The sequence below is a fragment of the Caloenas nicobarica genome, chromosome 5 (assembly GCF_036013445.1).
Source record: "Caloenas nicobarica isolate bCalNic1 chromosome 5, bCalNic1.hap1, whole genome shotgun sequence".
NCBI classification, from domain to species: domain Eukaryota; kingdom Metazoa; phylum Chordata; class Aves; order Columbiformes; family Columbidae; genus Caloenas; species Caloenas nicobarica.
Window position 1 is genome coordinate 35,373,066 of NC_088249.1, and position 21,083 is coordinate 35,394,148.

At 36.1% G+C, this 21,083-nt stretch overlaps 1 protein-coding gene across 3 annotated transcripts in view; it reads left to right on the top strand.

Moving 5' to 3' along the window:
- PALS1 (protein associated with LIN7 1, MAGUK p55 family member) overlaps positions 1–21,083 on the top strand; it is a 58,906-nt gene that overhangs the window by 33,272 nt on the left and 4,551 nt on the right. For all 3 annotated transcript variants that reach the window (XM_065636608.1, XM_065636607.1, XM_065636609.1), the window contains 11 exons: positions 3,695–3,903; positions 9,881–9,958; positions 10,717–10,863; positions 11,512–11,673; positions 14,767–14,844; positions 15,705–15,888; positions 16,935–17,006; positions 17,472–17,543; positions 18,268–18,435; positions 19,192–19,394; positions 20,779–20,889. In XM_065636608.1, the coding sequence (XP_065492680.1) occupies positions 3,695–3,903; positions 9,881–9,958; positions 10,717–10,863; positions 11,512–11,673; positions 14,767–14,844; positions 15,705–15,888; positions 16,935–17,006; positions 17,472–17,543; positions 18,268–18,435; positions 19,192–19,394; positions 20,779–20,889 (1,484 nt within the window). The remainder of the gene's footprint in view (positions 1–3,694; positions 3,904–9,880; positions 9,959–10,716; positions 10,864–11,511; positions 11,674–14,766; positions 14,845–15,704; positions 15,889–16,934; positions 17,007–17,471; positions 17,544–18,267; positions 18,436–19,191; positions 19,395–20,778; positions 20,890–21,083) is intronic.

Sequence of the window (21,083 nt, forward strand, 5' to 3'; positions counted from 1 at the left end):
TAAGTAAACCTTTTGTGGCTATATTGAATTTTTTTTTAGGGGAAAAGCTGTCCATTTTTTGTTCTTATACCTTGGGCAAAACTTAGTCATAAATGTTATAAGTAAACTTCTCAAAATAGTTTTGGATGAAACAGCACTTTTCTTAGCCCTGTGACTCAAGTAATACATGGAGCATATATATGCTATGTGCTAGTACCAGCACACAGACTACTCTAGAGATCTATAAAAAAGCTTGGGAATCAAGATACTGGTGCTGACATATAATAAAGCCAGTTTTATGTTGTTAAGTTTGCTGTCCATAACTTTTTGTTTAAGGTGATGAACAACAACTTTCTTGTTTTTCTTATCTAACATTAAGCTGTGACCACAGGTCCTCCCCTGCAGTTGCATACTTTTGCCCCGGCACTCTTTTGATTAATGTGTATATCTCACAGTGCTCAGTCACATTCCAGCCATTTTATAGCCTAATGGAAAAAAGGTTGCAACTGTTCTTGTAAAAGAGTTTTTAAAAAGTAGTTGATTGCTAATTGATCTGGGATTAAAAAAAAAAAAGGACTCGTTCTGCAAAAGAGCCCTGACATTTTTCTGTGAGTAAATGCAGATGTTAGTCTTTTACTGAATTTTTTTTTTCTTCAAGACAATCATTTCACTAGGAAGTGTCTTTTGTTACCTGCTTTAGTTTTTTTGTTTGGGTTTTTTGTTTGTTTGGTTTGGTTTTGGTTTTTTTGTTGGTGGTGGTGGTGGTGGTTTTTTTTTTTTTTTTTGCAGGGGGGTTAAAGACAAAAACTAAAAAAAGACTGCAGTGAAATCTAATTCATGATTTAGAATTCAGAAGTGGGAACCCAGAGAGAGTTAGGCACGTGTAAAGCTGGATTTATAACTGGTTTTGTGTATGCTTTTTTTAGTTAGACAAGTGACTAAGATATGGATTGCTAGCTTTTGGAGACTATTTAATTTCACTCCTTTCAGGCATTATTTCTCTTTTAGGATCGTGAAGTTATTTGTTTGCTATGTCATGGTCAGGGAAAATCATTTGGTATAGGACTTTTGCATCCAGCACAGATGCAGACTCAGTGTAGAAGGGAATTACGTGAGAAGGAGAGTGCCGTGGTAGTTTGTAAGAAAGGGTGACAGAAGGAGCTAGCAAAGTACTGGAAACAGAATATGCAGAGGCATGTAGGAACAGGATATCTTTATTATAGATACAGAATAAGATGTCTGTTTTTCTGTGTGTATTTATATCTTATATGGAATGTGTGTTAGAAATAATTGTGTATGTATATATGTACGTGTGTATTTGATTTCTCTGATATCTAAGGGGGGACAGAAAATTCAGAAATAATGGAATAAAATAATTTATGCATAGGAAGAGTCAGAAGAAGTTAGGTTCTTCTCTAATGCCTCACTGGTTTTTGAATATGGTAACAGTAACAAATAGCAGAATTTTGGGTTAGTATATTTTTTTACTGAGCATGCATCAGTAGGAACTTTTAACATATGACTGGTTTACACTACTTTTTTTTTTTTTTAATGCTTGAAAATAGTGCAATTCCTCAGACTTGGGAGAATCAGCTGCTGAGATGCCTTGGCCATCTGCATACTCCTCTGGGAGCTGACAAGGTCCTATTTAGCAAGTATTCTTGCTTGCAGAGTGTTCTTTAGCCATCTCTAGATGGCATTTCCCCTGTGCAATAGGCAGTATATTGCGTATGCAGTTCCCTAGTGAGACATCGGCTGCCTTAATTAGTGTAATGAGCTGTACTGGATTTCACCTGTGGAATATCCTGTGCAGCCAGTACCCCAGCTTCCCAGGCAGCTTTTGTCCTGGTCTTTGTTTCTTGGTGGTTACGGGAAGAAACCCTTGACCTTTGGTGGGTAGGATGTTTTTAGCATGTGTGGAATGGTTTTGGAGGGTTTTATTATTTATTTTTAATTGACCTGCAGACACTAAAGTACAAGAGTGATAGCTCTGGATTGTTTATTTCCTTCTATTACACAGAAGACTGACTTGCAAACTCAAAATTGAAAACATATATGGACATGTGCTTTGTCTGAAATGAAAACCATTAAACCTGTTTGCAATGCATATTTTATTAGGCTTTATGGTTTTCATGTGCCCGTTTATCAACCATTTCAATCTTGTGCTCAACAAGTTTGAGTTTAGCATTGTGTTCAGTGTACTGGTGAATTTGAGGTTAAAAAGAGGTAAAGGAAACTTCTTGACAGAATGCGTCCATGTTATTGATCAGTATCTACTCTGATTTTTTTTCAGGTAAAAAAATGCAACTTGGCTGATGTCTTGATGGCATTCCTATTTTGATGTTATTTCATTAGCTCATAGTGAATAACGAAGGTTGCTAAAACTTAAAAATAATTGTCAAAGCTGATAGTTTGATACCAGTAGGGGAGATAAACTTTAGTATCAACTGACAGTTTAAAAATTTGGAATTGTTCTTCGTTGTTAATTTCTTAACAACAAAAAAAACCCCACAACAACCAAAACTAAAAACACCCGCCCAAAAAAACCCACCAACCAACCAAAACCAAAACAAAACAGAACCCCCCCCCAAAAAAACCAAAAACCAACCAACCAAAAAACCCCCCACAAGATTCAAAATTCTATCTTACCTAAATGTATTAAAATAAAAGACCAGCCTCTTGTGGCTGAACAGATTTTTTTTTTTTTTTTTCTTCACATCCCCCCCATAATGTGTGAATGTAAGTAAGTTATTTCAGGCTCAAAAAAATCCACTGTTTTTTGTTTGTTTTTTGTCTGCTTGAGGATTTGTTACCTGAGTTTATACACATTATAGGTATGACCTCATATTCCTTGTCTTAGTTTCTCTAGTATTTAATATTGATAACTGACATACTTTACAGAAATTCAGATTGGATTAAAAACATGTAAATTTGTTGACAGTCTTTAAGAAGCACCCATAAAGCATTGTATTAGTTGTTAGAGCTCAAGAATGTGGTACGTGTATAGTATTCTGCAACCGTGTAGAAACTGGTTATCACGATATGTTAAAATATTTTATGGTCCAAGCACAACTCAATCTCACAGGTAAAAGATCTGGACTTTCTTCTGGTGCATGTGACTTTCAGAACTCTGACCATAGATATTATTTTTTTTTCATCCTTTTTATTTTAATGTGGTAAGACTAAGCATAATTTTATGTTAGGAAATTGCGTGTAGTTTACTTATCAAATGCTCATTCTGTAAGTAAGGAATATTTAGTTGAGATATGTGGCAGATATACATGGGAAGATGTATCAAAATAACCGTGAATATTCAGTGCATCAGAATTCGTTTAGCAAAGGAGTTATTTTCATATTGCAAGATAACCCCTCTTTCAGATTTAGCTATACATAAGCTGCAATTATTGGATCTTTTGTGTATCAGTGATTTCTTTCAGAGAAGAACTGCTCCTGTGATAGGAACTTAAATTTAAACAGTGCATTAGCTTTTTTATTTCTTTGTTTGGCCACTTGAGATTCTTCTTTTTTTTTTTTTTGATTCAGAAATGTTCTGCTAATAAAAGTCACAGTGAATAATGAATAACTACTAAACATGCATGTATTGCTGCTGATTAAAAACTGAACCACAAAAAAATACTTAGTAAAAAGCTTAATATAAATGTTAATTATTAATCTTAACTCATACCTTATTTGTATTTTGTTATTTCCTTCCTAGAAGTGGAAGAACTGTTAACTTCTCTTAAGCATATCCAGCACGTTTTGGTAGACCCTCAGAGCCAGGAGGATATCTCTCTCATTTTACAGCTTGTTCAAAATACTGATTTTCAGAATGCATTTAAGATACACAATGCTGTTACAGTGCACATGAACAAAGCCAGCCCTCCATATCCTCTCATCTCCAATGCACAAGAACTAGCACAAGAGGTATGTACAATATGCATCTCCGTGATATATATGTATATGAAACCTATAATCATATCTGCTTTTGAAATATGTACTTGTCAAGCTTGTCTGAGTTACTGAATGTTGAATAAGAAAGGGATTATAATAGCTACTGATTGCTATATCTGGTTTTTCCAGATTTCCAAACAATAACCAGGAAAATATTTTGGGGATAAGAGCTCCATTTTTAGCATGCTTAGATATGTAACAGAAAAGGTATTATACTATGTTGAAATGTAGGAAAAGAGGGCATTTATGAAGATCTAACTCTTTTACCTTCAGTGTTCTTTACTTCCAAGCATTCAAAAATAGAATTACAGTCATCTGTTATTGTGAGTTTCTTCTGAGCTGAGCCATGGTTCATATATTGGGAGGCATCTCTTAAAATACAGCCATAGTGGAAATAAGCACTCTGTTCTTAAGTGAGCAATAGATCCCTTAATGCTTAATTTCAATGTTTAATTACTGCTGTGATATTCAGATTACACTTAGATGACAGATGACAGCTCTTTTATAAGATCTGGTATGTCTTTTAGAAATTATTAAAGTATACTTTCAGAAGTTTACTTGAGCAAGATTTTAACTTTCATCTTTTCAATCAGATCTTAACTGTTTAGAATGCTTTCACAGTTTCAGCTAGGTTAGCTGCTTTCTTTGAGGCTTAATCACTCAAATATAGATGGTTAATACCTGTATACAATAGCTTTATAGGCATTAGTAGTAATTTACAGAAAATTCATCAGATAAAAGTTGCTGTGAACAGAATGAGTTTTCACATGTCTGGATGCAGCTAAGACCCTCTGAGGGCTTGCTCAATAACTTTATCTTCATTTTCCATGACCTAGTGCATGTATATACTGCAGTGAAGTGTGACTGCACCTTATACGGATGTATGTTTGTTAACTTACCACTATGTAGCTTGAATACCAGTATCAGTGCAAACATAACACTGTAGTGTTCAGCAAAGCCAGATCCAGAGGCTGCGTAAATGCTCCAGCATTTAGCACCCAGCAAACCAAACTTACTTGTTCAAAACTGGCTTAGATACACCAGTTGGAGTACCTCAGCTGGTATATAGCCATTCTCCAGTTGCTCAAAGGCATATCACTTCAATTTCAGCATAGCAGCAAGTTGGGTTTTTTATTGTATGTGGTTTTCTTTCTGCCTGAAGCATTTTTTTTTCTCAACAGCCTCTTTCTATTCCCCATCTTTTTTTCTAGACTTTAACTTTGTAAGTCAAAGAAAACAACACTGTAGCAAGCTTGATGCTCTTTTGCAGAAGAAATTACTGATTCTTGAGGGACGTAATTTAAATGTTATCTAAAGGTGCAGCATGATGATTAAACTGCAGCTCAGGATTTTCCTGTTTAGGTTTGTCTGTAAGACTGTGCCAAAACAAGGTGGGAGTATTTTACATATGAGCTTCCCTCTGACTTATTCATCAGCCCGTAGGCTGCTGTAGGATCCACACTAGACTTCTTTGATCTCTGTGAGCCTGAAGGATCCTTTTCAGTTCTGTTTGTAAACTACTTCCCAAACACTCAGTTTACACAGGCCTAGTTTGGGATTTCAGTCAGATACAAGCCAGAGTTTTTGAATCTTCATTTATAATGTAGGATGTTACAGATTTATCTCTTAAGCTGTTTTTTTCCCCTTCATGGATATGATGTCCTTTTATTTGCTGCTTAATAGAAGTTTCCAAGAAGAAAATACGCCTAGGAAAACTCTAGGTCTTTTTTCAGACTTTCGTATTTCTCCCCGTCCTCCCTACGCCTCACCTTCCCAACACATTCCTCTCTTTTTTGCAGGTGATTTGGTAAATCCTAAAATCAGAAGGTGGCGCAAAGCCAGTTTTGTGTCTCTTAGCAATCTATGAAGAAGGTTAAGCATAAAGAAATATTTCTTTAATCTAAAATTATTAAACCAATGGTATTTTGTCATCACCCAGGAGACTATTACGTAAAAGGCAAACTTATCACTGCACTCGATTCTTCATCTCTCATCACTGTCTTGTCCAGCCTTGAAGTTCCTCAAAAGTCAACATATTACATATATCTGTTCCCATTTTTAGATGTGATCTAGTTTCTTCGTGATTCAGCTTCTGGTGCATTAAAGCAACCTGTATTTTGCAATATGTTAAATCACATCCTGAAATGATCAAGCTGGAAATTCAGAACAAATATTTCTGTGACCGACAGAAGTGTCTCCAGAGGAACACCTTGAGGCCTCCATTCATATCATTCTGTACTTCCAAGTCTTGCATGAATAAGAAGATCTTATGCTCCTTTTTCAGATCTTTTATTCCTTTTTGGAAAGGCTCCTGTATATGTTATGGTAGCAGTACGGGAGGAAATTTTTCTACTTTAACAAAAGTTGGATTTGGTGGGGTTTTTGGGGGGGGTTTTTTGTGGTTTTTTTTTTTTTTCTTTTACCCTGACGAAGTGTCTGTCTTGCATGCCCAGATTTTTTCTTGTGCTGTGATTTTTGGTTGTGTCTTTGCATTTTCCATCCTTAAACATGGGCATGGGAAGCTCCCCCAGAAAGCAGTTCATTTACTTACTTCAGGGTGTTTTTGAAAAGACACTCAAAAAAGCCTGGATTTAATATACTGATAACATCTTGATGATAAAAGCCACAAGACATTACAGGAGAGAAAAGTAGCATACATACATAACATTAATTTTAAATGGCAAGTAATGCTAATGTGCATATTTTAGTGCACAGGTCATCAGTGACAGTGTATTACTCTGAAACTGTTCTGGAGTGCGCCCTAATTTAAAACTACAGACTTGTTTTGTTTAAGGCTTTATGGTGTGGAAGAGAAGCTTTTCTGGAGCTCATGCTTGTGTAGCTCTAACAGGAAAAGACAGTTTGCAACACAATTTCGTATTGCAACATGAAACATCTCCCCTTTTAATAAAAAAGTAAAAACTAATATCAAATTAATTACACTTTTGGAAGTGTGTTTGGGGGGGTTTATCATTTGCTACACTGAATTCAAAAAATCTCATTTACTGTTTAATTGATGATTTACTTCTATAAAACATAATGTGTATGAACAGTATGTTGTGAAAACTTTTTTGATTTTGAATTTTTTAAACATTAACAATACACGAGAGTGGGAATGGTACATTTTTGTGTTCTAGTTCTCTTTAGTAAATTCTTAAAATTAGCAGTACTCTTGTACCAGTTAACTTTTCCCATCGATTCTGGTAACTAGGTACCAACAAGTCAAGATTTTTCCTTTTTTAAAATAAAATTTAATTGCATTTAAAAGGTGGAATAAAGCACTTGAGCTTAAGTGATTCATTTTAGAGAGCTAATCTTCATGCAATGTGGTGTACTCCAAGTCTTAAATAAAAATAGCTAGTAAACATCAAGTATAATTAAATTGATTTAAAATCCATTTAAACTTGATGAAGATGAGAGCAAGGATTATGGGAACGTGGTCTGAATCTTGACCTTTTAAGAATATTTGATGCAGCATTCAAGACAGTTTGTAATTTTTGGCCTATAACAGCAGGTATCAAGTACCTTAAAGATGTTATACTTCATCGGCTCAATTTATATAGGCTATGTTTCTAAAGGTTTTGGACTTGCTACTGTTCACTGCAGCATGTGCAGGCAATTAAATTAGATCAGTAATTTTGAGAAGATGCACTGGAAACTTGTAATTTCTGGTGTCAGTGTATTAGGATTTGTACGTATATTCCCTCTGACAGTCCTGCTCACCTGAGAGCAAACAGCAACAGGATTTTGCAGGTGTGGTTAAATTCTGAATGTTTAATATCACTCCAGTGTGTTCCTCCAAATTGTGGTGTGTGTAGTGAAACCAAACCAATAGCTTATTGGAGGATGCTTGTACTAAAGTTAACATAATCAACAATAAAAACTAGGCTGAATAGTTAAGAAAACACTATTATTGCCACACATCTTGAGTAGGTTGCCCACGCTATCCGTAGTGTGTGGCTTCTGGACTAATAGCCTACATTCAAATTTCTTTGTCTGATAAAACTGGGATTCATTATGAGTTACAAAGGAGTCTGACATCGAGAAATACCGGTGTGATAAGTGGTGTATATTGCAGCCCGAAGCTTTCCTAGTGTTTCATTAAATAAACAAACAATAAATGTATCTTTCTCTTAAGAGTGGAGGAGCTATTAAAGTTGTGAATAGTGAAATTATTCAAAACACAAATTCAAATTGAGAAAAGGATATTCACTACACGCAGAATGACTGGCTGGCCCTGGTTGATTTCTTTTCTGCTGTCAAATCCCCAATTTCTGACCTTGCATTCAAAAAGTTGTCTTGCTTGTACAACTTCTAAGTTGCTTTCTGAGTAGGATTTCTTGTAAAAGGATCATAAAGATTGGATAAATAAGGCTTTAAAGCTCCTTCAATAAAGGAGTTGAAAGTCCCTTGAAAGTTAGAGACCTTAAATAAACCTCTATGAGAAGGTCTTTTGTATAGAAGAATCTCTTCTTTCAACACAGAGGAAAATTTGTTAGTGACATATATCATTTACAGTGCTCTGTCTACTCTATAGCATTCTAAAATTCAGGCTGAGCCCAGGAATGATGGCATACTGGCCAATTCAGAGGTGTGACTGCAGTCAGGCCTCTATGAAGCTGAAGTCTTTCTGTTCTCTACAGTTATAAAGGAATCAGTTAAAATGATTATTTAAACCTGGTTTTTCTTTTTTGGCAGTTTTAAGCTGTACTAGGTTTGTTCACCAAGAGGCATGTTCTAGGGGTGTCAGCAGGAAGGCTTTTGGAGGTTGTGCTGAGTTTCTCGCTAAGCACAGAAACTGGTTCGATTGGCAATGTAAGGATCTTTCTCCATGGGAACAGTTCATTTAGTGGCTTCTGCTAGAATTTAAAATCATCGTTACCATTTTCAGTGTTTTCATCTGGTAGTGTCCAAGAGAGTTGTTAGTATTTCTGTAGTTAATTGCTCCTAGGATGGAGGTTCTTCAGACCTTTAGATATTGTAAAGCTCAATTATTTTCACTTTGGAACATTACCTCATCCTTAAGAGTAAAAAGCTCTTGAAAAAACTGTTTTCTATCTCACTGAAAGCAGCTGATCTGGTGCATATAATCTACTCTTGATGTCTCTGGATTCATTTGTGCTTTTGGACTTGGGCAGATTAGGCCAGAGGATAATGGCTGTGGAAGTATCTTCTTCAGCTTCATCTTTAGGTAAGAGGGACTTCCCTGTTCCTGGCTTTCTCTGTAAGCTTACCAGTGTTTGCCAGAGACGATGGCCAGGCATGTTTGGTAACTCTATGAGAAGGCAAAACTTTTTTTTTGGCAACTGAAGCTGCTTGAGCAAAAACTATCCTTGTGCTAATGTGGATTATTTTGGAACCAGCCAAATAAACCTGGTTTTCCAGGACCTTCTGAAGGTTTGACTCACATACTTTTGGAGACAGAGGCTCTAGGATACACTGCAAAACCTGTCCTCGAATCTTTGGTCATGCTGTTGGTGGAAATAGTTTGGGCAAAAATAAACCATCTACTTTTAAGGAAAGGGGAGGCTAGTCATGTCAATGAGAAATTAGTCCATTTTAAAAGACTCAGCATATTCACATAATAGACTTCATTGTGACTAATTATACTATCATGTTAGTTTCTAGAGTTTAGTTTTTTGTATGCATCTTTTGGTAGCTGAGCTCATTGCCAGTCTCTAGTATTGACATACCTCTGTGATGTACTGGATACTGGTTTAGATCTGTTAGATAATTACTGAGGCAAGATATGCTGAAGTAGTCCTGTGGTCTCACTGCATGTTTTCCTGGTGTGTCCCGGATTAGGTTCAGTCAGTGTAACAACTGCATGGATATGCTTTACTTTCAGTAAAATGAGTAAATGCAACTAGAGGTTTGTGCTTGAGTAGGGGAGGGATGATTGATAAATCAGTGGGTAGATTAAGAGTTTTACTGCTTGATTTCTTTTTAGGTACAGTGTGTTTTGAAACCCAGCCACCATAAGGATGGGCAGGAGCTGAATGCTTTGCTGAATGCCCCTCACATGCAGGTAAAACAAAATGAAACTTCTAATGGATATATTCCTAGATGCTGGTTTCAGTATAAGTTATTTTTCACAAATGTTCTGGTCTGACTGGGCAAGGATGGATCTTATTCTTCAACCCTGTGCAGATCTCTTCATATTCTTCTAGGATGAGGAGTTTCCAGTTTTGAGCAACTAATGGAAATGTCTGATCAAGTGTAGTGCGTGCATGATTGTATTCAACCCTTCCTACATTCTACATGTATTACAGGGTAATTTGCACATCAACAGTGTAGCAGTAGATCAGTAGGTCAGGGAAACATGAGCTGCTTTGCTTATCCTTTTTTTTTTTTTTCTTTTTGACAGCTGTTTTATGCTTACCATAGGGTATATAAGAGGAATTTTGTCCTGTGGTGTTTTTTTAAATCCATGAGTGGTTTTCAGTGCAGTAACTTTTTGTGTCTATATCTTCAGTCAAATACATAGTAAACCAATGTCTGGTTTTTTAGGAAGGAGAAACTGTAAGTACACTCACAGTTGTGTGTTCAAAATTGCTTTTGTATTCTTTTCCAATCCGAAAGGAAAGTTTTGGAAAGCAGTAGGTGCTACATAACTCTGATAAATGATTTTTTCATTGCTTGAGTCAGTTTACAATATTCTGTAACCTGCAAAGGCTATTCAAATTGCATAATTTCATTGACCGCTACTATTTTATATACATGTAAAATGTGAAATTTTTTGTAACTGAGATTATTTTCTTTATTATCCATTTATTTAAACTCTAGGCACTTTTACTGGCTCATGATAAGGTTGCAGAACAAGAAATGCAACCAGAGCCTGTGACAGATGAAAAAATTTATGAAAATGTTGGTGTGTATGGAGGGGAGACGGTTAAAATAGTCCGTATTGAGAAAGCTCGGGATATTCCATTGGTAAGTACTGGTACTCACTCAGTTATAGTTAAAGGGCATAAACTTTTTTGTCCTTTGCAGATTGCTATGAAAGTGTTTGAATTTAAATATAAAGGTGATATTTAACTTGTAAACACTCTCCCTCCCTCCAAAATGAGCAGCAGTCATAGATGGTAAACTGGTGTGTGTTTCATATAGCAGTAGCTGTACTAGCATTCAAAATCTGTACAACTTCTGTCAACTTAGGTTTGGACAGGACTTCTTGACAGAAGTCACTATCCCAGGCTTTGCTGCTGGGGAGCTTGGAGCCTTGTGTCAACCATATGTTTGTTGTGGGTTGTTTTGTTGCTGGGGGTTTTTTTGTTTATTTTTTTAGCAACTCTCATCTTCTATTTTGCATCTTTCAAGTAAGTGTTTCCTTTTAAAAAACAACCGTGAATCTTACAGTGTGGAACAATTAAATTCTTCAGTCCTTCAGTCAGCTTGAAGAAATTAAGCAATGTGGTGGTGGTGGTGATTTTTCTTTAAAGTGGAGCATCAGCTGTATGCATCTGAGCTATTACTTGCATTCTCTTTCAACATAGTTTCTCCACTGGCTTGGAGTGTATACAATAGATGGCATTGAGTTTCATACATGTAATAAATTCTGAATGTGTTGCTACTACACAGGGTGCTACTGTTCGCAATGAAATGGATTCTGTTATCATTAGTCGAATAGTGAAAGGAGGTGCTGCAGAGAAGAGTGGGCTGTTACATGAAGGGGATGAAGTTCTGGAGATTAATGGCATTGAGATTCGTGGAAAAGATGTTAATGAAGTTTTTGACTTGTTGGTGAGTTGGACACTTTTTGTTTTCCCTGCAAAAAATACTCATTTCATAAGACTGAAGCCTGTTGGTTCTGTTTCTCATTTGTACTCATGTTTAGAAGTATTTTTGTTCTGATAGCTAGTGTTTATATGTGGGGGGCCAAGTTTTCTTTCTGATGCATAGTATGCTATTAGTAAATATAATTACAGTTATCTGCAAAGATGAAGCCTATGGATGTGGAAGAGCCAAGCTATCATCTCGAGACTTGCTTTTAAATTATGTTTAAGAAAAACTTTAACGCTGAAAAGCCATGATTTTTCATCTTTTCTGCAATTAATAAATACATGGCTGCATGATTGTGATAGTGTTTGCCAGGAATGGAGGTAATTTTCCTCATAGCAACTCATAGGATGCTGTTTCAGGCTGGCTTTAGACTGAAACAATGTTGATAAGGCACCAGTGTTTTACCTGTCGTTGAACAGTGTTTCTCACTCTTTCCCCCACCCGCAAGTGGGCTGGGGGTGAACAAGAGGCTGGGAGGGGACACAGCTGGGACAGCTCACCTGGACTGACCCCAGTGATAGATAATCGTTATACATTGTAACATCATGCTGAGCAATAAAAACCAGGTGTTGAGTGATTGCTTTTGCATCACTTGTTGGGTTGGGTATTTCCCCTTCGCTTATGAAGTTGTCTTTTCCTTGACTAATGAGTGTTTCTTGCTTTTGGTCTTCTGAGTCTCTTTGCCAAGAGCTGGCCAGGCTTAACCCACCACAAATTGTATCCCATGGGACCTTTACATGCTTAGACTTACGGAATCATAGAATGTCCTGAGTTGGAAGGGACCCACAAGGATCACCAAGTCCAACTCCTGTCCCTGCATATGACAGCCCCACAGTTCGCAACATGTGTCTGAGGACTTCCTGCTCTTTCCCTCCTGATAAAAACTGGCAGTTTACCAGCATAGACCTTTTTCTGTTTATTACACTTCTACAATTCATGACAAAATTATACATCAATTCCAAAAAGCAGCTAGTCAAAATAACAGGCAAGAAATCCATCGTTAACTAGTAAATGCAGAGGTACCCTCTGTCAACAGCCCTGTGAAACAGAACGTCAAAAGCTGGAAATTACCGGTATTTTCCATTGCACAATATTGCTTACTTCTTGGGCTTTTCCCTGGCACCTGCTGTTGATCAGTGTCCAAGATGGGACACCTGGAATCTGACTATGAATCTTTGGTATGATTGCAGCAGGGAAGATCATTCTGTCAAAGCGAAAACAGATGAAAATGACTTTTTTTTTAAAAGAAGTTAATTTGTAGCTTTATTACAAAACATTGGAAGTGTCCACTAGCGCTTATTTAATAGGAGATTTGGAAAAAAATTAAATGAGAAATGTGTTTAGTAAATCTTTGAATTAGTAGATCTATGCTCTGTTGATGAAGTAAAATCAGGACAAATACCTGGGTTCTGCTGTAGGTTATATTATTGTAGGAAGAAAAGGCAGCAATATCCATAGAAGTTGTCTCAAGCTACAGTAAGACTGTAGTTTTTAATGGGCGATTTCCACCTTTAGTTGGATTTTTTTCTCAAATTTGCCGTTAAAATTTTCGACCTAATGGATGGAATGAGGTCAAGTAGAGGGAAGTAGAGGCAAAAATGTTTAGTCTTTGGGGTGTTTTTTTTTGTTTTAAAGCCATTTAAAAAGTTTCTTACAGTTATTTGAAAAGCCTTCACTCTGTGTGGTTTTTTGGATCACAGATATGAGATTCTTCGTGTTCTGTAATTGTCTCCACTGCCATGTATATATGTATGTTTTTAAAGTCATATTTACTTAAGTCCTATGCTTCTGAGAAGAGTCCTTCGTAGATGCTTGACAGATAATTCAACTCTGGCAGTTTAGTTCTCTGCAGAGAGCTAGTTCTGCTCTTGACCAACTCCTGCAACCTAGAGTTACAGAATAAATAAAACCACAATACATTAACATAAGGGCAACTTACTTGCTGGAAAAAAGTGTGTTTTTAAGTACAGTTTTAAATAATTAATTAAAAATAATATTTTTAATGTTTTATATGTTGTCTTTTGTATTTTGTAATGTGGAAGTGAAGTTTTAAAATTATTCAGTCCTCAAAAATGCTTAAGCACAGGAGAAGCAAATTCCTTCTTAATTTTGCCTCATCACTTGCTACTCAATTGATAATCAACTGCACGTGACCTCAGGCAAGACTATTCACACAATCACTGTGAAATTCTGTGCATTCCTCATGGAACTATGCATGCTGACTGAAAATCATGGATTTTCCTTTCCTGCAGCCTAATCATGTTATGCTTAGTTATATTTATTTAAGCCTTAGGACTGAATTTTTTGAGGTGCATGCGTACACTTGGTTTTATATAACATAAAGCGTTATGTTACGGTTCGTGGAATGATGTCTATAGGAAGTGAGATATGTAGACCTTGTCACGGGTTGGCACTTGAATTTTTTCTAGGTATTCATTGTGTGTGCAGACACACTACATACAAGAGTGTGCAAACAGATAAGGGCTCTTTAAGGCTATGATATTTATAAGTTTTACTTAGTAGAGGTGATTGCAATATTGGTATTAAGTACCTCACAGATGCAGGATTTGAGTGTGTTAAATTTTGAAACAGTGTTTTGTATACTTTAACAGTATACAATCATATTAGAAATGTTTACATTCGAAAACACTGTTTCACTTGAGCAGTTTTAGAAAAATAATAAATATTTTATATTTTTTTTTCTTCCCAGCATAGACCCACTTGTTGGTATTTTTGAACAGATCAAGAGAATATTATTCTCCTTTTCTCCTCAGTCTCTACTTGACAGAATTGCAGCTGCATTTCAAATAGAAATAGTTTATGTATAATCAAGAATGCTAGAATATCAACATTTGGGTTTCTAGCCTGTCACTGAATTACTGCATCTGTATCTGTACTGTATGTTTTAAACTAGGGAAGGAGTAGGTTATGTGCTGTTGAAACTGCTTTTTCCAGGAATTTTTAAAACATTTTCTAAAACATGTTACTTATTAAAATCTGTAACCGTAAGCCATATTTTGATACAGTATATGAAGAGTGTGTTTTTTGTCTCAGGCTGACATGCACGGTACACTGACCTTCGTATTGATTCCCAGTCAGCAGAGCAAGCCACCTCCTGCAAAGGAGACAGTTGTAAGTAGCTGTACATAAGTTCTTGAGCTTGGTGATCTGTATCTTATTTTTCCAGTAATGCATATAAAGTTCTTCTGTAGGTCATTTACATTGTGGAACAAAACCAAAACTTAATCATTTAAATTGGTTTAATTGTTACCAGACTAACACCTGAGTTAACTGTTGAAAATGATTGATGGTGTTAAGCTGAAACTCTTAGTATGATTTTAACTTAGTTTCTGAAATAGTAAGAAATTATAAAAGTAGAACTACCTGTGCTTCTGAAATTCTATTTTGAAATTCCAAATTTCTTTTTTTTTTTAATCTACATATTGGATAAATGAACTGTAAACTTTGTTCATTATCTTTTTAGCTAATATACTTTTGAGACAGCTTTAACAGTTTGAAGAAAGAATGCACCAATTTATATCACAGCCAAATAAAAATGTTAGTGGTTGGTGACAAAGTAAAATATTTTACATGTGAAACTTCACCTAAAGCCCAACAAATGGGTTTCAGTCTGTGTATTTATTGTGTACTTTAAACAGACCAGAATGTCTCTGATACTTTTCAAATGCAGAACATTTATATCAGTAGCTCAAGACGTGTTGCGTCCTGAAATGGTGAGGAAATTGCATAGACTTTAGAGTTAAATTCAGGCCTTCACCTCCAACCTAGCAGAACTGTCTCTGTTCCATTGCTAACCTAGGTAATGATTCTATTCTGGTGTCTCCTGTATGCCCCAGAAAAAGTTTCCATTTTATAGAATCTTGGAGTTTTTATATATCAGAGGTCTACTGCAACCACAGGAAGATGGGGTGTAATTCTTCAGAAGTCACAGGGGTTTTTTTTCTTCTGTTTTTATGTTTGATCTTCCACAGATACATGTGAAAGCACATTTTGACTATGACCCCTCTGACGACCCTTATGTCCCCTGCCGAGAGTTAGGCCTGTCTTTTCAAAAAGGAGATATACTCCATGTGATCAGCCAAGAAGATCCAAACTGGTGGCAGGCTTACAGGGATGGAGATGAAGATAATCAGCCATTGGCAGGCCTTATCCCTGGTAAATAAAGCTCTAGAAAAAGCTTGACAACCAGTTGTTCCATAGCCACAGGAGCAATATTCTGGTTTTCAAAGACTCATACCCTTAAATATCCATTGCCTTAAATGTCTGTGACTTTGTACCTTTTGCAACAGAACCCACTGTTTGTTGTGTAATTCGCTTATTTAAAAGGCTGACCTTTTAGTGGCATCTCCACGTAGAGATGTTATGTGCGGAGTAAAGCCACCACCGTCCACTGGAGTTCAGCATTCAAGAGCTGCTCCTCTTCATTCCTCAACCTTGGGGATTCTGCGGATTCAGAGTTCCCTCTGCTGGCTACAGCAGAAACGTGGAGCATCAGCCTCCTGCTTCTCTGAAGTTTCTTACTACATTTAGTATATTTGAAAAATTTATCTTCTCCATGGTAACTCTTCCGCCTGTTTTCACTTAGCAAAGAGCTTCAGTTGTAAGAGCCATGCTGCTTTTCTAACTGTTGGGGGCCTTTGAATAGTAGGGTTTTCAGACATTGAAGTCAGTATATAATTTTTGCATTGAAATATGTACTGCACTCTTGTCCATTAAAGATCTGCTGATCTGTTAAAAACAGTGGACAAAAGACTTTTCAAATTCCCTAGAATATCACACTGTTACTTTGTGACATTTGAGTAAGTTGAGAGGAATACTGATTTAAATATAGGCTAATATTTTTCAAGCTGAAATTCAGAAGATTTAGTATAAGTAGAACACATTTAACATAAAATAATTAGAAAACCATATCATCATAGTGTGGAAGTGTGGTCTTTCCAGTAGTTTCAATTTTCCAGGCAAAACTGTCTAAAATAGTACAAATGCTCTGCAAGTCTGTCTTGATAAATATATCTTTGAAGCAATAAACAAGCTTCTCGGCAATTTTAATTTCTCCTTTTAAATCTCTCTTACGTGTCATATTCTACTAGAAGCTTCAGAGATTTAAAACCTTAGGAAAAAGTAAAAGGAGTAAGTCATTACTCAAATATGGAAATGGTTTCTAAATGTTAACTGCTTTTGTACTTTTTAAATGCATTAAGGAAAAAGTTTCCAGCAGCAAAGAGAAGCAATGAAGCAAACCATAGAGGAAGACAAGGAGCCAGAAAAATCAGGTTAGACATATGCTTTCCAAGGGGGAAAAAAAAATATATAACTTTTATAGAGATGCTAATCAGTGATAGCGGGAACCATGTCATTGTAGAGTTGCAGAAAATTCTTGTATTTTTTGTAATATAAGTGGGATGATTCTTCTAAATTCTTGATGTAAATACAGGTGTGAATTTAGAACTTCATTATATATCACATTTTTTTCATAACTTACATGTAATGTAACTAGGATGAGAAAGGGGAATTTGGAAAGCCCCTTTTTTCTTCAAGAATTTTATCTGCCATGACTCAGTTGAAGTCCTTGCATGCAACATTTGCTTAATACATCAAATGGTTGTAATGAAACGAAGAATATTATGCCTTTTCAAAACTGCAGAATAAATTTGCCACTTTAAGATCCAGATAGTAGGTGAGATGGGAAGCTTTTTACTGTATGGATATTTGATTGTGGTTATTTTTATTTTGGTTAGGAAAACTGTGGTGCGCAAAGAAAAACAAAAAGAAACGGAAAAAGGTTTTATACAATGCAAATAAAAATGATGGTAAGCAACATCTTTTGTAGTGTGTGCACTTATAAGCAACTATGAAAAATCCTACAAGAGTCTTGTGAAAATAATGCCAAAATTCAGGATGTGATGTTAGAAATACTGTGTGATGATGTTCTGTGTGGGAGCAGTAGTATGGTTTGTAATATAGCATTAGTGAAAGATGTAAAAAAGGTGGCAGGATTTGTAGGGTCACTTAGTGTCTTTAGTAAAGATGAGACAATAGGGGTGAAAAACCAGATAGCTTTTTAGGCATGGAAGCACTCATAATCTTACAATGATGAACCAATTTATTATGGTTTTGTAATATTATCTCATTTTGCATAGTTAAGTTCAGTAAATGGAAAATGTCTCCACAGAGAGTTTGTAGGCCATCTATATGATACTCTGACAAAAGTACTTTAGGACTGGGATGACAATTTGTTGGGCATAATGTTAGTCTTGTACTAGAAACTTGTTCCTTGGCAAGAAAGTTATTTCCTGAGTTTATGCTACTTTTATCAGTAGTAAGTGGAAACATATTTCTTTCTCCAGAAAGGGGAAAGAAAAAAAAAATCCTCTTCTTACTGGGCAAGTGATGATCTTTGGGGTTGGATTGCTTTGGTGACTCACAGTTAGATGCTGGGCAGAGTCAGGAACTGCCTAAAACTTGATAGTGCATGGCAGGCAATACATGCAACCAGCAGTAAATTATGACTATTTTTATTGTTTCTGTCTCAAGATTATGACAATGAGGAAATTTTGACGTACGAGGAAATGTCACTGTATCATCAACCAGCAAATAGGAAACGACCTATTGTTCTGATCGGCCCACAGAACTGCGGCCAAAATGAATTGCGGCAGAGACTTATGAATAACGAAGCGGATCGTTTTGCCTCTGCAGTTCCCCGTAAGATACCACTGCTTATTCTAAATGTTGTCTTCAGACAAATCCCCTTGTGTTGAAAGTAGTAACTGGGAGCTTGTGGGTTTTGAGCGAGTCATAGTCAGCTCTTGAATAAAGGACAAATAAAGTTAAATCTTGAGTAGCATAAAGTAGCATTGGTAAGTCAAGGCAAATCCGGTGTCCCAACACAATGCTATAGAGGCATCATAAGACATGCATACGTTTCAGTTTGAATAAAATTCAAGTGAGTTACAGAAGCTGGAAAAATAAACTGCTATGTTTGTCAAAGAATTTTTAGCCTACATATGCTGTATAAATTTAAGCTTAGGTGGTTTTAGTGCCTTGCCAAACCACTTACATTTCAGTTAACTTTATATTTTTAATGGCTAGTTCACCCTAAAGTAGGTTTACAAACAGCTTAGCAATATAACTTGTTTGTAAATGACTAATAGCTGGTTTTGCATCCAGAATGCAGTCACACAAGTAAAACTATTCCTTTCCTTATTGCCTTTTTTTTTTTTTTTCTCCCCATCTAGATAATGTGAACAAGACCTCTAAATGTAGGTTCAGCGTTTTGCAACTTAATCTATCCAGGAATATTTATTGTAGAAAATACTTGCATTTCTTGGATATTTCATATGCTTTGGGGTTTTTTTGCTTCATTAGCAATACCTCTTCTAAGATAAATACTTATTTCTCCTCTTCAATTTTACAGGTGTATCACTCTCTCAGTTTCTTTTTTGTCGCTCTTGTTTGTAGATACTACTCGGAGCAGGCGAGAGACTGAAGTAGCTGGCAGGGATTACCATTTCATTTCCCGACAGGCATTTGAGAGTGACATAGCTGCAGGGAAGTTCATTGAATATGGAGAGTTTGAAAAGAACCTCTATGGTACTAGTACAGACTCCGTGCGGCAAGTGATCAACTCTGGCAAGATATGCCTCTTAAATCTTCATACCCAGGTATGGCAAAGCTCTTGCCTGTCTTGTTTGAATTGTAGAAGCTACTGTGAAGATCGAAGGAGCTGTATTTGTTTTTCTATAAAATGAGTATGTTTTCAGGGACCATTTTTCTGTTACTCCAAGTTTTCTTTCAGTGGTGTTCAGTTGACTATACTTAATGTGTTACGAATACAACCTTTTTGTTCTTTGTCTGAAAATATACACATCTTCTTTATCTGTGCTAAAGGTAAAAGGGCCTAGGTTTCCAGATATTTAAAGCTCATGAGAGCTATCTGAATTGAAAAATTAATTAAAATAAGATTCATATCTCTCAGTCTTCCAATTACTCTGTGGGCACTGAGGTTTTTGAAGATGGAGAGGAAGTTGTTTGTGATTGTGCTTGGAAAGTGTATTTTGGGAATGTATATGCAGTTCCATAACAGACAGGGTAGAAGTACAGCACATCAACAATATTGAAACACTCTTTAGCTATAACCTTTTGATTATGGAGGAAGAAGAGACAAATTATGCATAGAGACCTCACCTGGGAAATTTAGTCAAACGTGGGAGGAGACAGAATCCTGGAGCACAGCTCATTTTCTAATGCATACAACATGGATGAAGTCTACTGCTGCTGCAGATGCTGGAAAAGAAGCCCTGAAACTCAGACACATCAGTAAAGTCTGGTAGTATTGCAGCTATAATTAGCCGCCACCAGTTGAGACCATGGAATACTTTACCAGAATAGCTCATGGGTATCGCAAAGCATGTAATAAGTTGAAAATTCATCACACTTTGAAAATTGATCTAATTCTGTGGTTATAAAAATGTGTTAGAGACAAGTTGTTTGTCCCGAGACACATAGAAGGAACCTTTTGGGAAAACCAAACTATAGTTTGGTCCTTTTTATTTCTTGTCTCTTAATGTAACCTGCTAAAAACAAAGCTAATCATACAGTAGTGTAGTGCAAGTGATACCTTGCATTTTAATCTTCAAAACAGAAAAGGTTAAATTGTAGTATTTAAAGTAAACTGTAAAACTGATACCATTCCTTAGCATTGTAAGGAAGCTTACTTCAGTATAGGTGACTCTTTTTTTATGCTTTTGGATCCCAAAAGATATGTTCCTTCAGTTCGGTTATGAACAATATTCTTGAGCAAAAGTAAATGCTTGTGTTCCTTGAAGCCAATAAGCATTGGAATATCCATTTTGTAGGAAGTGGTGACTGAACTCTTAAGTGGTGAGGTTGATATTGTTATGGTTAATTATACTGCTGTTAATGTATTGTACAATTGTCATTGTGTTTGAAGAGTATATTGTCAATTATAGCATGTGAGTAATACATTATAAAATGCCCTTTTCGTGGGTGGAACTGTTAAATATTTAATACACCATATTTCTGCAGTCACTCAAGACACTACGTAATTCTGACTTGAAGCCATATATTATATTTGTTGCACCACCTTCACAAGAGAGATTACGTGCTTTATTAGCCAAAGAAGGGAAAAACCCAAAGGTAACGTGTCTAACACTTCTTCTGAAACCATGTTGCTTTTTATTTACAGATCTGGAATGCTTTTGGTAAACAAAATTGTATACTCTTTCTTTGGAAGCGGGAGGTGGTAATGATGTTAATAATCTATGGCGGGGTGGCCACATAAGCCTTGTGGTTGCCTTCAAAGGGCCAAGTGTAATTTCAGGACTGTATAA